The sequence below is a fragment of the Cupressus sempervirens genome, chromosome 10, assembly GCF_028749045.1.
Source record: "Cupressus sempervirens isolate cs-2001-9-10 chromosome 10, ASM2874904v1, whole genome shotgun sequence".
Classification (NCBI taxonomy): Eukaryota; Viridiplantae; Streptophyta; class Pinopsida; order Cupressales; family Cupressaceae; genus Cupressus; species Cupressus sempervirens.
Genome location: NC_143127.1, coordinates 57,900,921 through 57,917,570, shown reverse-complemented (window position 1 = coordinate 57,917,570; position 16,650 = coordinate 57,900,921). Strand labels below are relative to the sequence as shown.

At 37.4% G+C, this 16,650-nt stretch overlaps 1 protein-coding gene across 2 annotated transcripts in view; it reads left to right on the top strand.

The window, feature by feature from the left end:
• The window catches only part of SDG37 (SET domain group 37), a 162,013-nt gene that overhangs the window by 101,926 nt on the left and 43,437 nt on the right, over positions 1-16,650 (top strand). For both annotated transcript variants that reach the window (XM_089807856.1, XM_089807857.1), the window contains exon 13: positions 6,051-6,114. In XM_089807856.1, the coding sequence (XP_089663982.1) occupies positions 6,051-6,114 (64 nt within the window). The remainder of the gene's footprint in view (positions 1-6,050; positions 6,115-16,650) is intronic.

The following is a 16,650-nucleotide window of genomic DNA, read 5'->3' as shown; positions in this document are numbered from 1 at the left end:
CCGAAAGATCAATTTTGTGAGATTTGCCAGATTATGGGACACCTGGTAAAGGAATGGCCTTTCAACTTGAAAACAAGAACACCGCAACAAGTGTTCCTAACACAGGAGGCATCCCCGTCAGGAGGGAACGGGAACACCAGTACGGAAGGTGCCACATCGGGCGGATACAGAAACAACCGACACGATCAAAATAACAATACAAGTGGAAGGAGTCGAATTTAGTATTATGCGAATGGTCGACCGATTGTTCAATGCCGCGCATGCAATTTGTGGGGTCACTTCGCCCGAGAGTGTACAACGGTGAACACACCGAAGTTGTTATGTAGATGGTGTGGACCTGGTGATCATGAAGATGCTAGGTGTCCGAAGTCGGGAGTAGACTTGATCACCGTCGGGACAGACGAAGAAGAGGTTTTGGCCATCACACGGCAGCAAGTGAAAGTGTACCTCGACTTGGCGGAAGAAAAGAAGAGACTGGAGGAAGCACGGGTAGAGATCCAGAAAGCAACACAGGCAGAAACAGAACACCTGAAGGACACGCCAAGTACTTCCTTACGGAACTGCGCAAAACAGAACATTGTACGGCAAATTTTGCAAGCCGAGATACCTGTCAAGATAAGTGATCTGTTGCTCACTATGCCTCAACTCCGATCGGCACTCACAAACATCGTTCTCGCTGCTCAACTACCAGGAGAACATGGAAGGAAGCAGGAAAGTGGAGCAAGTACAGTGGACAAAAAGGAGAAGGAAAGTGGCACAAGTGCAGAAGATCCGATGTTGTTAGCCCTCTCAACTAGATGCCATCCGGTAGTCATCGAAATGAGAATTCTCGGGATTGTATTGACGGAAACAATTGTGGACGGAGGGTCCAGTGTCAATGTGTTGCCTGAAGACACTTGGAAAAAGTTGGGATGGCCGACATTATGGCCGCCTACATTCCAGCTGCTAACGATCGATCAACATGGAATCAAGCCATTGGGAGTCCTGATAGCACAACCAGTGATGATTGGAACACAGCCATTCCTGTTGGACTTTGTCGTGATCCCATTGAAACGGAGAGGATATGATGCCATTCTGGGCCGGGGGTGGTTGATACAAGCCAAGGCAAAGCACGATTGGAAGAAAAATACTTTATCACTCGAAAGCACAGGCCGGAAGTATGTCATCAATCTACACACTCAGATGGTTGGAGAAGAAGCTCTATCGTTGGATTCCGAAGGAGAAGATGATGAGAGGAGGCAGAGTATGGAACCCGATTAAGAGGGAGTCCTACGATTGGAAGGAGATGACGATTTGGATTCAGTAAATGGTCTTTACCACTGGCAGATAGAGGATTACGAGCTCTTTCCAAGTTGTAATATGCTAAGGATCGACGAAGGTAAGAAGGAAGAAGGAAATGAATGTCCGAAGGAACATAGAGAAGCTGAAGGAGGAAATGAATGTCCGAAAGAACACAGAGAAGCCGAAGGAGGAAATGAATGTTCGAAGGAACACAGAGAAATCGACGGAGGAAATGAATGTCTGAAGGAACACAGAGAAGCCGAAGGAGGAAATGAATGTTCAAAGCAACACAGAAAAGCCGAAGAAGGAAACGTGGGTATGACTGAAGCTGAAGGACAGAACATACAGTACGAACCCAAAAGAAGGAAAGATTCTACTGTACGATTGCGCTGGAAGAAAGTATTACGTCGAACCACAAATATAGCAGAAAGGTACCAGCAGCAAGGAAGACACACGATACGGTCTTCACAGGCAACAAAGAGGAAGGGTTCAATAAAAGTTGTAGCAGTACAGAGTGAATGTGTTATTGACAGACAGAAGGGGTAGCTGACGGAGTCCATGGTAGCGAGCTTTGGGAACAAACTGGGCGATATGGAGATGACACAGAACAGGCGTAGTAGGTTTCAGCTCGGACAATGGGTGTTGAAGTATGATGACCGGAATGAGATCAAACCAGGCAAGTTCAAAGTTAAGTGGGTTGGGCTGTATCAGATCCGGGAAGTAGGGGACAATGGAGCAATAAAATTATGGACTTTGGATGGACAAGAAGTGCTTCAGGCGGTGAATGGCTCGAAGCTGAAGCTATACCACGGTCGGAAGACTTCTGCATCAGGGAATGGCCTTTGGGCGACCCCTTCGTCGTTGTAGACTAATGATGCCGATAGTCTAAGGGAAAACTGACTTTGCTATTGAAAAAAAAAAAAAAAAAAAAAAAAAATTACAAAAAAAAAAAAGGAAAAAAAAAAAAAGAAAAAGTGATGAAAAAGCTATTGTACGGATTTTTGGAAACAAAGCACCGTACGGATTCTTAAATGTTCACCGTACAGTTTTGGAGGAAGTGTACGGATTTTGAAGTTTAGTGTACGAATTTTTGTGCTGTACGGATTTCGCCAAGTTTTGCATCTTGTTACGGATTTTTTGGAGGTTTTGAGCAGTGTACGGAAAAGCATCAAGTTTGATATGTACCGTACGGATTTTAAAATGATGATGCAGTGTACGGTTTTTAAGTAAAGGTTGCCGTACGGATTTTCCAGTTTGGCAAGAGCATACGGATTGGCATAAAATTGTACGGTTTCCTTCACACATGAATGTACGGTTTTTAAAGCTATTTTAACCATGCACTGTACGGACTTTATTGAAATCACCGTACGGTATCCCTGTACGGATTTTCAACAAAAGTTATGGTATGGATTTCTAGTATAGTGGTCGTACGGATTTTTGGAGGGGTTTGATCGGTACGGATTTCTACATGTGCTGTACAGATTTTTGAGGAAAGCCATTGACACTGCTATTTTGGCCATACGGTGTACGAAATTTGGAAGTAAAGACAGCGTACAGAAATTACAATTTGGAATGCGAGGTAATTGTATAGATTTTTCAAGCATATCATGTGTACGGATTTGGATTGCAAGATTACAAATTCTGAAGAGTGGGGTTTTGGCATATGGCTTCTATTTGGTAGCACAGAAGGGTGACAGGAGGTTTTCTAATTTAAAAAAAAAAAAAAAACGTCGACAAATCAAGAATGCTCAGAATGAGTATCAGATGATACCACAAGGTAGAGGAAGAACCAACGATTGCCAGAAAGAGTGTAGAATCGGCAGAAAATAACAGAAATGGTGTGTTCCGTGCAGTTTTGTGTGGGTTCCAGAGTGCTAATTTGGTCTTGGTGGCGAGGGGCGCTGCCCCTTGACCCTGCCCTGCACTGCGACAAGGAGCGCACTTGGGGCGCTGCCCCTCAACCCCGCCGGGGGCGTTGCCTCCTGGACCCCCAGTCGTTGCGGATATCAGTCGTGGGAGTCTGACCAGTTGAGAAGAGTTGAAGTTGCTGTAGGCATGGACTTTTTGTGTACCAGAGGCACTGGGAGTAGGTGTTGGCCGGGAGGCTGTCTTGGTGGATGTGTAGAGAGCTCGGGAGGAGCTCTTCATCCAGTTGGAGGCAGTGCAGCGACACTTGGTTCGTTGTACTCGGAATTGGAAGGCAGAAAGCGGCACAGGTGGCTATCAAGTTCAGATGTCAGATTGGCTAAGGTGACAGTGTTGAAGACTAGTTAGTCAGTCAATGTATTTTGGTTGTTGATTTGTCTCAGAGATTTTGTAATAGTCGTCAGGAGACAACTTTTCTTTTTGGGGGGGATGATGTTGTCGGTGGAAATTGTGTATCAACCGACGGGTCCCTTCGGAAAGGAAATTGTGTATCAGCCGACGGGTCCCTTCGGAAAGGTTCTTGTTATGTAGCCGACGGGTCCCTTCAGAAGGGTTTTTGTTATGTAGCGACATGTTGTATGTGGCTGACGGACTCCTTCGGGAAAGTTCTTTGGAAAGTATTTATAACCCCTCCGGGAAGCATTGTATTCATCTTATCAGGAGATCTTATCATGGAAGCATAATGTAATGTTTTGTTCTGGTATATGCGAATAATAAGAAGAGTTCTACTGTTTGTGTTCGTGTTCATTATCTGTGTGCAATTCTTAATTAACCTATGCGGTAAACACGCGATTGAAATCAATCAGCCTTGAAAAGACATGACCTCTAGTAATGAAACAAACGTCCTCTGGACACCAAATGCTATGACCGTTTGATAATAAAAGTATAAATAAGGAAACAATAATCAATGGGAGGGATACAGAGAGATAAATCATAAGAATATTTCATACCAGGGATACAAGAAGACAACCTCAGATTGGAAACTCAGAGAAAAATACAAGACAGCTAAGAAACTTCATAAGACATCACAGAAGATCAAAATCACAGATTTCTTATTGGGCTTGACCCTGTAAGGCATCTAGTAACGAAGTATATCAATATGCATCAACATTGTGCATTCTTTCTAGGACAGAATATGTACAAACTATAAGGAACAATTAGATTGCAATCTATTCTTACTTGATATTGGAATCTTTACCTTGTTTATAATCAGTTGGGATCTTCTTAATAATTTTTTTATGTATTCTGGCATAATTAATTGCATAAGGAAGAAGAGACAGCACCAGTGTTTACCATTTGATAAAGTGTAATTCAGAAAATAACGCCAAGCCGTCCATCACATTCTTACTATATCAAGTCATTCATAGTCACTCCATTGGTAGTATAAATATCATTGGAGGCAACATCATCTATTACTCTAAACATTAGATTTATTGCATATTCATATTGTTATGTTTGACCATCACAAGTAATGCAAATCCTATAATCACAATTACATAGTTCAGTTATAAATTTTTAGTATGATGAACTAAAGCTATTGTCACAATATTCAAAGATATTCTATTGGGGACATTACAAACAATCATAAGGAGTGATGGAGATTCTTGACTTATACTGAAGCATCCTTAAGCCATATCATCAAACTAATCTAATTGATATTATTGGCAGTGATTGCAATATGATAACAGCGGCTAAATCATTGGGACTATCAATTACAAAAATGAATTGACTAATCAAAAGCCTAGTCATGGACAGCACTTATGGTTAATAATTAGTAACGACTGATGATTAGAAGGACCAATAATAAACAATATTTTTGTCAGAGTTTGTGGTTCTGTTATGAGGCATGATGATAATTATTAGTGGTTATGATAATTAAGAATGCTGAAACGGTCAAGGATATCAATTAAAGTAAGAACCAACTAATTTATGATTAGTCAGACCATCATAACAAGCAGAATGTAGCGATGATTAATAAGCAAAGAATTGACTAGTCTGAATTATTGATAAACAAAGGATATGTGTAGGATGGACAGCTATTAGAATTTAGTTATGAGAAGGCACGTAAATAATATAAGTGTGATGATGTAAAGAAGGATCTGACTTTCCATTAAGACAAGATGGCAAGAAAGGGGTGTACTTCTTGCAAGGAGTCATGATCTTCCAAATAAAATTGGGTCTGCTCAATAGGGCATCTGCTTTGGCATATTGGTTGCAAGTTTATCATTGCAGATTAGAGATGGCACCATGATTGCATGTATCGAAAGGATAATCAGAAATAGCAGTAATATTTGAAGTTGTAAGCAAATAATGAAGAATCTGAAACAGCAACATATCACTCACAGTGATATTACACATTCACATAATTACATTCTCATATCAGACAAAGAAAACATATTGCTGAAGTGATGCTTATCTATTGCATATTCATATTGTCTTTATCAGAAATAACATCATTATACTGCCATTATAAGTGATAGGATTACGATATTCACAGTATATATCATATCATTATATCAGACATTGCTATTAAAAATATTATTATTCATACCATCCTGCATAAATATATTGTGATTGAATCTGAAATAGCAGTTGATATCTTACATATTGTCCATAGCTTGGTCTAATTGCACGTATCTGATAGATTAAGTGTGAGAAGTTGGAGTAAGGATTACCATTGATGAGGTACAATATTATGCTTCTCATTAGGCTGTGACAAGTATCTGTGCAATAAACGAATACAAGTCTGTTTGAGATAAACATATATTGGTATTCTTTGCTCAGTCTTTAGATGTTTTAAAATTTTGATTAGTTTCTCATTCTTTTGTTGTTTTGTATTACAGGGGCTTATCCATCATGCCATCCTTTGGTGGGATTGCAATACTATACTTGTGGGAAACTTGAATGGTGAGAACCAAACTTCAGAATGTGCATTTTTATGATTTTTTTCCTTGGCATGTTTTCTATTTATTTCTACACCTCTTCTTAAATGTGCTTGAAGTATTATTCTAGAAGTAAAATCAAAATTAATTAGGTAAGCAAATTTTCTTTTCTTATGCGTACACTATCTATTTAATATTTTTGATTATTTATAAGTTATGTGTAGTATGTGAATCTTTTGAATTTCCAGGTCAGTTGTCGCCATCTAGAAGTTATAGATGAGCAGGCATTCATCTCTCTTTCACCCATCTAGGGTGTACTAGTAAAGCAATATTTTATGCTCGATACTAAAGAAAATGCTTGCTAGTATAGGATTGTCATAGCTTTCACACTAGTAAACCATCCACAATAACTTGGATTGAGAATTAATGTAGTTGAGAATTGGAAAATGATTTCTCTTTTTGAGTTAGCATCCTATGGTAGTCACTAGGGCACCTATTTGCATCCAAAATTGTGTACTTTTTGCCATCCACAATCTGAAACTCACTTGTCAAGTTGTCATTTGTGTGTTGATTTGCTACTTGAAATCCAATATGGTCAGTTTGGCCATGTTTTCTAAAATTCAAATGTTTAATTGCCAAATGTTTGTAAGTGATCCTTTAATTTAAACTTTAAATATCAATTAATTACTGATGATTTATTGTGTGTTAATTGATAGTTTTAATTAATCTTGTTTAAATATTTTTATTGGTATTTTGTCTTACATTTTATTTTTTTATAAGATAGTTGTGTGTTGAGGGCCCACATAATGTCACAATCAAACAAATATAAAGCTTTAAACCCTCAGAATGGGAAGTGAAAAGGATGAGAGAACTTTAATAATTGATACCAAAGCTCCCCAAGAAAAATGAAGAATGGAATAATGATAAACTACACTTCCACTTTTCACAAGAAGGAAAAAATGAAATCTTCATCGTAAGGTATACTGACATATGAGCATCATTTTGTTGCTTTTGTTTTCTCCTAAAAATGATGGAGCCTCCATACTCCATTGAGTTCCATCAACCATAAAATCCTAAGCCTCTAAGCTCAATTTTTTCAATCTTTGATGTTTTGCCATGTCTCTTGCTAGACTACTTGTACTTTACTTTCACTATCTTGCTTGTTTGAGAAATGGTGGTGAATAAGGTGGAAGCTAATTTTCCATCATACTCTAGGAGATCATGAAGGCTTAAAAGTTATCCTTCGAAAATTGATTATCATGTTGTTGAACCAAACCTTTTGAATCCTACGAAGTTGCGAAGAACCACCATCTAACCGTAGGGTTTATTAGTGCGCTTTTAACTATGGGCAACCATCACTTTACAAAAAGGAGGTTAAGAGCATTCCAAGTAAATATTGTGGTTCCTCAAAATAAAATCATCATTTCGATTGCTTTTTGTTTTCTGCTATATTTGATAAATTACATCATAGTTACATCGCTTCATAGTTACATCGTTCTAGGGGACAAGGGGACGGTGGAACGGGGGGACAAGTTTCCAAGAAGGTGGACAAAGGGGCATTAATTTGGGGATGGTAGGGGACCCAGGGGGGGGGGGGGGGGGTTGTATATACTATACATATGGTACTTAAAATGCTAGTTATGAAAAGATGTATTGCAATACAAGATATAAAGATGTAAAAGAGTAAATACTTGAACAATGCATTAAATTGGAACATCAAACATTGAACATAAATAGTCAAATCAGCAAATAGTCAACATTGGAGCGTTCCCACATCCTCGGCAAAGGTGGTGCCATCGGGACAAGGGGATGAAATCCCCAAGTCCTTGGTGTGTCCCCGTCTTTGAGACGTGGGGCAAAAAGGTGGGGTGGTGCGTCTCTATGTTACTATGAATTACATACATGAAATAATAATAAAGATGATATTGCATACTGGATATAGTCGTAAAATATATCTTTATTTTATCATGAATTTATTATAGAGAAGAAGATTAGAGATGGTTTGCCATGGATTACAATCCACCTAATTATACCATGCGTATGTGTATGTGTTTGTTGGTGTAATTAACAATTCATTAATTACACTTTAATTAAGCTTACTTAGGATAATGCGCCAGTGTTGTGGACTTAACACGATCAATGAAATTTAGGATGATGTTAACTCGGCCTCGTTGAACGCTGACAAGTTGACCATCCATTTAGATTGTGGTTTAGGCTGCCTCGTAGTAGTACACTATATTTAAGGACCTCATAGTTGCCAAGAAGAACACAATGCTCAACCAACCACCGCTTACAGCTACCCAAGAATGACAACAAACTTAATACAAACATTAATACATTGGTAGATAACCAATATTATCATGCATAATGATAGAAATTGCTTACTGACTACACCATTGCCTCATAAGAAAGAAAATATTTTCTAGACAAAAATATACATCAAGTAATATTTTAAAAGACTAATGACAAGAGTGTAGATAAGGACTTGCATTGTGAAAACTCAAAGTCATAGTGTCTTTTGAAGATCGAATGTGAGTTTCGTAAACATCCTCAATGGGGTGAAGGGGTAGTGCCCCTTGCAAGAGTTTGGGGGTAGTGGACAACACATCATTTTATTTGATATTTGAATTTGCCAAAAACAATATTGATAATGTTGGAAAATGAAGTTATCAACCATAATAAATCTCTTATTTTTTGAATGAAGTACTGAAACCCAAGGAATTGTTGCTGCCATATGGAAGATTAGTATTGAGGTTTGACAATTATATAGAGAATGATGTATGATTGGAAAGGTATTCCTTATGGCGTACGAGGTTGACATTGACATAGTTGGAAGGATAGCCCATACAATGTATTGTTGGAGAGGTAGGTTCATATGATGGTGGCGATAACGTATAGCTAGAGGAAAGTTTGTACAACATACTACATGAGTATGGAAGATATACAAAGAAACTGTACGGTGCATTGTAGATGTCATATAGCTCATTGGAGATGCCATACAAAATGTAGAGTTAGTTGCCAAGAGGAAGAATCATGATGTCGTACAAGATTGTGTAGGGTGTTGTACATGGTGTAGAAATCGTCCAACATGCTGATCAAGTTGTTGTATGTAAGGGTCTCCAAGTTTCCGTACAAGTTGGTCAAGGTGTCGTCTGGGAGAATTCAATATGGAGGTGTTATAAGGGGACACCATATGTTGCTTCAAAATGCAAACTCCAAAATGTCAATAGGTGGTGTTGTACAGTGCATAGAAAAACAAAATTGTACACCACATGGAGTTGGTAGAGACCTGTCGGGAAACTTTGATACAATATGGTTTCTCTCGTGTTTCATATGGACTAGTGCTATGTTCTCTCTACTTAGTAGGTTCCTACTAGGTTACGATCTTGCCATGATTGCCTTGCAATGCTCTTGCCAACAACAAACATACCACCACTGAGAGTGAAATTTATAAACTCACAAAGGTGGATTAAATAGTCTTTGCATTAGTGAAATAAATAAATGGTTGCTGCATAGTTCTCATTATTTTTTGCTTTCCAATTTTAGTCCGTCTCAACTCTCTCTTTCTTATCCCTTGAATTTTTGTTGAAGTGGATTTCTGTTGAGAAATCCTCAAAATAATTGCTATAAGGGGTCGATTCAATTTAGAGGTGTTGTAAGGAGACAAGATATGGCACTTTAAAATGTCATATAGGTGTTGTACAATGCTTAAAAGCACAAAATTGTACACTGTATGGAGTTGGTAGGGACCATATGAGAAACTTTGGTACATGATGGTTGCTCCTATGTGTCTTGCGGACTAGTACAATGTTCTCTATGATTATTAAGTTCCTACCAGAGATTTCCTTCCATTGGTACTGGCTACAATAAACATACCCTCACTGAGAGTAAAATTTATAAACTCGTAAAGGTGGATTAAATAGTCTCTGCATTAGTGAATTAATTAGTGGTGAATTGAGTTTCCTTTGAGAATCCCTTAACAAAGGTGTTGTAAGGGGACAATTAGATATGGAGGTGTTGTAAGGGGATAACATATGCCGCTCCGAAATATAAACTCCAAAATGTCATACAAGAAGTGTTGTATAGTGCATAGAACAACAAAATTGTACAATACATGGAGTTGGTAGAGATCGTACGAGAAACTTCAGTATGGGATGGTTGATCACCTATCTCATACAGGCTAGTGTAATGTTCTCTCTACTTAGTAATTTCCTACCAAGGTACCATCTTGCCAAGATTGCCTTTTGTTTCTCCTACCAACAACAAAAATACCTTCATAGAGAGTAAAATTTATAAACTCGCGAAGGTGGATTAAATAGTCTCTGCATTAGCGGATTAAAATCATAGTCTTCATTATTTTTAGCTTTCCAATTTTTGTCCTTCTTGACTTTCTTTTCATTTCCCCTAATTTTTTTCTGAAGTGGATTTCCGTTGAGAACCCCTTAAGAAAGAGTGGTGGCTTCAAGGAAGTTACACGTCAATGGGAATACCTCATAATCTTCTATTTTCTAGGGAAATAGTTCACTCAAGGAACTCGTGTCATCTTTAGGAAAATCTTCTAGTTCAACCTCCCCTTCGTTATTTGGTTTGATGCCTTTCCTTCATCCGTACCCTATTCTCCATCTTGAGACTTTGGCTGAAAGGATTGCAGTTTCTTGATCACCATTTGATTCCTTAGGTTGATGATGTACTTCCTCTTTTTGCTCTCGATCGAGAGTGTCTATCGCTTCCAATTGTGGGTTGTCTTGGTAGTGATCAACCAATCTCTCCCAAGAAGGACATCATACATTTACTCCAAATGGATAACTACGAAATATAAGAAAAAGTATTGTGTGCTAATTGTTACCTTTTATTGCATCAATGTCCCCAACGACTTAACTCCATCTTAGTTTGCAATTGCTAAGTAGAAGGTTGGCAATGGGAATGTTGGTGTCGTAGGCATTTCCAAGTTTCCTCCAACATCTCATTGACTCCTGAGCCTTTGTTTACAATTGTATTTGTCATCTTTCAGTCCATTATTTCCACCTCAATGATGGTTGGTTTCCTTCTGATGCTTACTATGAGCAACATAGGGTTACTAGCTTAGTTGTCTCTGTCTGGTTACTTTGCCTTTGGTTAGCCTTGTGGCTTATATTGGTTTTGGCTTACCTTTTGTTGCATCGATGTCTCAATAACTTAATTCCATCTTTGTTGGCAACTGCTAAGTGGAAGGTTGGCAATATGAGTGTTGGTTTCCCAAGCGTTTCCAGGTTTACCGTGGCATCACATTGACTCTCGAGCCTCTATCTACATTTTTATTTGCATCTTTCTATCCATTATTTTCACCTCAATGATGGATTGCTTCCTTTAGATGATTGCTGTAAGAAACATTGGGTTAGTGGCTTGGTTGTCTCTGTGTGGTCACTTTGCCACTAGATATCCTTGTGGCTTACATTGGCTTTGGCCAAGTGTATTTTCATCAATGGTGTTGGTAACTGCCACTTAGTTGTGGCATGTTTTCGAGGTCTACCACCTTGATGGATATGGTTGTCTGCAATGCTTGTCAAACTATGCTCTTATCTAGCCGTGGTTGTACTAATGTACTTGCAATTTTGTCGAAGGTTATTTGTTTCTTCACTATGACTTGTTCTACTTCTATTGTGGCTTCTCAGAGTCAATCCTTCCACATACGTTTCCTTCTTTATTTGTGCTCTTGTGATTGCTATAATTGCCTTGTCTTGTTTCTGCACATCCAATATATTATTGCCCTTTTGCATTAGACAATTGGTAAATCTCAAGGGTAACTAGCTCTTGTGTGCCCCTCAATTTTGTACTCAATACACCAATATTTTGTTGATCCTAAAGGCAATCTTGGTATTGTCTATTAGTGCAAAACACTTAGTCATCTACAAGGTAGAGTTGGTCGGTCAACACTTCAACCGAGTCACAACAAAGGCCGAGCTACAAAGAGTTAAAGTGCACAAGTTCAATATGTGCCATGCACATAATAGTCACTGAGCATTTAGTTGTTGCCGAGCTATCCAGAAGGTAACAAATGATATAAGTTGAGTAATTCGAAGACAAAACAGTTTAAGCTGAGGATAGTATATGTCGAGGATCAATAGGGAGAATCAAGCATGACTGAGCATCAAAAGTTATATGTGCTGAGCTATGTAGTTTGTGTATATAAGTTTGGAATGGCACAAAATCTTATGTAAACCTTTTTGTTGAGCATGAAACGTGTTTCTATAATCGAGGTGAAGATAAAGGAGGTGTTTACGTCTGTAATTCCGTATCACTAATCCCTATGGAGTGTACAAAACCAATCAGAAAATAGGAAATCTTAAGTGGCAAAAAGGACGAATGACAATTGTTGATTTTGTTTTAGTAGATTCATAAGATGGCTATATAAGCAGGGTTTCTAGGTTGAATAAGTAGTTGTGAGTTGGAGGAACGCATGTATGCGAAGCTAAAGGAGAGTCAGTGACTATTAAGTGTTGAAGGACTTGTTGGTTCCCAAAATCGTAGATTGGAATCCTACGAGCCTTGCCTACTTGATGTTGGGATATCCAACCGGTTAAGGCCAACTTGAGGGGATTGATCAATGCGATCTAAATCCCCTACGCTTCTGGCTCTACAAAACCAAGGCAGGTGTACCTGATCCTGGACAAAACACCTAGATCGAAGACGCTTATAGTAGATTGATTAGAACACGAATGTATTGAAAGTTTTCCTAACGACAAGAATTATAGAAAAACTTTAAATTTGACAATTATGAATTAATAAATAAATGTGACTATTGGTAATGTTTTCACTTCATGCTTTTCCGAATATGTCTTACAGTGAATGTTCTTGGTTCTTTATGTACAAATTAGGGTTTGGTCCCTTTTAATTTGTTAACCCTAAGAAAACCCTAATTAGTGTTTTTAAAAATGTTGCCCTAAGCAAGTTTTTTAGGTTGTATGCCTTTTCCTTATAATCGAGCAAGAAAATCATTTTAAATCACCCCTTTTTGAGAACTTTTTAAAAGAGTATTCATTTTGTCCCTAAAGTTCCCGAAATAATCTTTACTGTCAGATCTTTTTAAAATCAACGGTGGTTGCATTATCGCTATGAGACATCGCAAGGTTTTTACCCTTAGCGACATAGCAACTGCCGCAAAAAGGAAATACCACTGGACCAAACCTAAAGATGGGTGCCGTGATTTTGCTTGCCATTAATAAGCCTTGTTAGCACGTCGGAATGTCAAAAGTGTCGGATGCAATTAAAGATGCACACTAATGAGAAGGTACTATTGATCCTTGTTGTCAGTTTTTTTCAAAATCGATGGTGGTTGCCTTGTCGCTATGAGAATTTGCTCAAACTTTACTGTTCGCGACATGACAACTGCTTTGAAAAAGAAACACGACAGGACTAGATTCTAAAAGCGACGTCGTAGAGATGACTTGTCATTAATGGCCATGACAACACGCCAGAATGGTATAATGTCATATGCCACTATGGATCCGCACTCAGGGAAATGTACTTGCTGATTTGTGCTGTCAGATCTCTCCGAGATCAACGGTGGTCACTATGTCATTATGGAAATTTGCTCGATCTTTAATGTTCACGACATGGCGACCAAAGGAAAGTTAGGCGGACTCACCACATTTGCAATGAAATGATTATGGAATGTTCATTGTCCAATCAAGGCAACATCAACAATGGTTGCTATGAGAAGTTGCTCGATGTTTATGCTTAGCGACATAGCGAGAGTGTGACATGTGTCCAAAAGTGCCAGTGGGTCCAGTGTAACTTGCCAACAGTGAAAGGAAAGGCCTATGTGGAAAGTTTTAATTGGGTTGACTGCTAACTTGGAGGATTGAAACTGAGCCATTAATGATTTTATTCCTCAATCGTCGAATTTTTGAAATCGACGGCTTGTTTGTAAAATTAGAAGGTGGTGCCATCGTGTTTTCCTTATGATCCATTTATGAAGAATTAAGGCTCCTCGTGCGAAGTAAAACCAGAGATATATTGCAAGATTTCACAAATTCTTCTCTACATATACAAATTTCAAATTTTCAGAGAGCCAAGAACTTGTTGAAAAATTGTTCTCATCTGGTTGGATTGCGAAAGAGTTTTCTGTATCTGCTGTTTGCTGTAGAACTTCAAAAAGGATAACAAAGAGCCAAGTAAGTTTCTTAATCCATCATATAATTGAAAGCATTCTGGTATTTTACATTTTTATCAAGTATGCCTCCAAGGAAGGGTTTTTTGAGGAAGGTAGAATATGCTAGTAGGAACATGCATGATGACTTTCTGGAGCAATTAACTGAGTCCACGAATGAGTCAGCCTAGATAAGAAAGCTAATTCCTGCAAACCCTAGGCTCAAGATTGTAGATGGTTTATATGATAAAGGGAGTTGGGTTAGGGATGCTGTTATTTCCAAAACATGGCTCCATCTTTTTAAGAAATGGTTTTTAGAAAGAAAGTTGTTTGCCCCCCATGGAAATATTTGGAATTTTGATTTGGGTAAACTAGTGGTCCCTGGGGTTTTCATGGATCCAGACCTTCTCATAGCCATTGCCCAAAATTACGAGCTAGTAGCCAGGATAGTGAGAAGAGTAGATGGGGAATGCTTGATAAGGATTAATGCTGAAGAAATTTGAGAGGTTTTTTGTTTGGAGCCACTCACAGATTACCATGAGATCTTTGACCCGCGAGGATTGGAGAAGGAATACTTGTCTAAGAAGGCTTAGGTTAGGCAAGGTGCATTGAGAGCACACTTGGCCACAATTGGAAATTTGACTTTTGTTACAACATCAACTAAAGAGCCTTTTAAGACAAAATTTTTCACTACTAGGGCCATTGTAGGGTTTTCGATGAGGATGAACAAAATTTTATGCCAATAAAGTTCATGTATATGATGACACAGATGTCTTCTTTTGTTGTGGATATTATCTTTGATTTTGCATCTTATATAGCAGAGGAAATTCATTTAGGATTAAATGGGATTGCAAAGAGCAAGGTGGAGAAGACATTTGGTCATTATTCATTGTTGATGCACATGTTCTTATTTAAAGGGGTTACCTACTTTGAAAAGGATATGGTTTTGAACAGAGAATATGAAGGAGAAGCTTTGCTAGTCCAGTTACGGAGTGCAGATATGACTTGGGATGCAAAGGAGGACAACTTTGTTAGATTTGATAGGTATTTTGCATCTAGGTTGAGAAGCCTCATATTAAGGGACAATCCTAGAATTCCCAAGGCACTGCTGGATTTTATCAGACCTATGGATAATCCTTTTGGTTTGAAAGTATCCCACAACTGGGCAAATATTATACCTTACCTTGTTTCTACAGTTTTTAGGGTATATGGTTTCCAAGGGACTCCCCATGTATTGCCCTACCAAGTGCCTTTGAAGGTAGGGATATTTGAAATGCTATGGCAGATAGGTGGATTGGAGGAGGCACAATTGGTTGGTAGATCTAGGGGCTCAATTTTCCCCATTTGTATTGTGGCTCACTAGTTTATAATCACTAAGGGCTCGTTTGTTTGTCGGCATAGGAATAGAAAATTAGAATAAGAATGGAAATGTGGAATGGGAATGGAAAAGAGCATTCCCATTCTTGTTTGTTTCGCTTGGTATTTGATTGGAATATGTTACTCTCTTGTTTGGTTGTACAAAATTAGAATTGGAATACAGTTAAGTTTATATTTTAATATATATTATTTATTTTAATATAGTATTATATTTGGTTAATTATTTCAACTTATTATAAAGAAACTAATTTATTTTTTTCATTCTATTTGAAATTAATTTATGTCAACATTTTTAATGAGTAGATATAAACATAAAAATATTATACACAATAATATAATTGTGAAATTCGTAAAATTTGATTTGAATTTGATGAATTGATTTGTACGTCAATTTGATTTTTAAATTCATTTAATATATTTTATTTGTTTCACTATATTATTATATTTGGTTAATTATTTCAATTTATTATAAAGAATTTTTTTTTCATTCTATTTGAAATTAATTTATGTCAACATTTTTTAATGAATAGATACAAACATAAAAATATATACACAATAATATAATCGTGAAATTAGTTAAATTTGCTCATCCTGATCCGAATTTGATGAATTGAGTTGTATGTCAATTTGATTTTTAAATTCATTTAATATATTTTATTTGTTTCACTATATTATTATATTTGGTTAATTATTTCAATTATTGTAAAGAAAATAATTTTTTTCATTCTATTTTATTAAATGAAATTAATAAGAAATTAATTTATTTCAACATTTTTTAAATGAATAGATATAAACATAAAAATGTTATACAAATAATATACATTTGAAATTACTAAAATTTGCTCATCGTTTAATACAAAATCATATAAAAAGTTTAGTCTCCATGATTCTTTACAACAAAATGGTCATTTCATTACTAAAATTAGAATCACCATCAGCAATAGTGTGTTTATAAAAAATAGAACAGAATTAAGTCTACATTGAAATGCAATTTCGGCCTTCGCCATAGAACCAATCTCCCTAGCAGCTGTCTCCCGCACAATGCACAACTTGCAA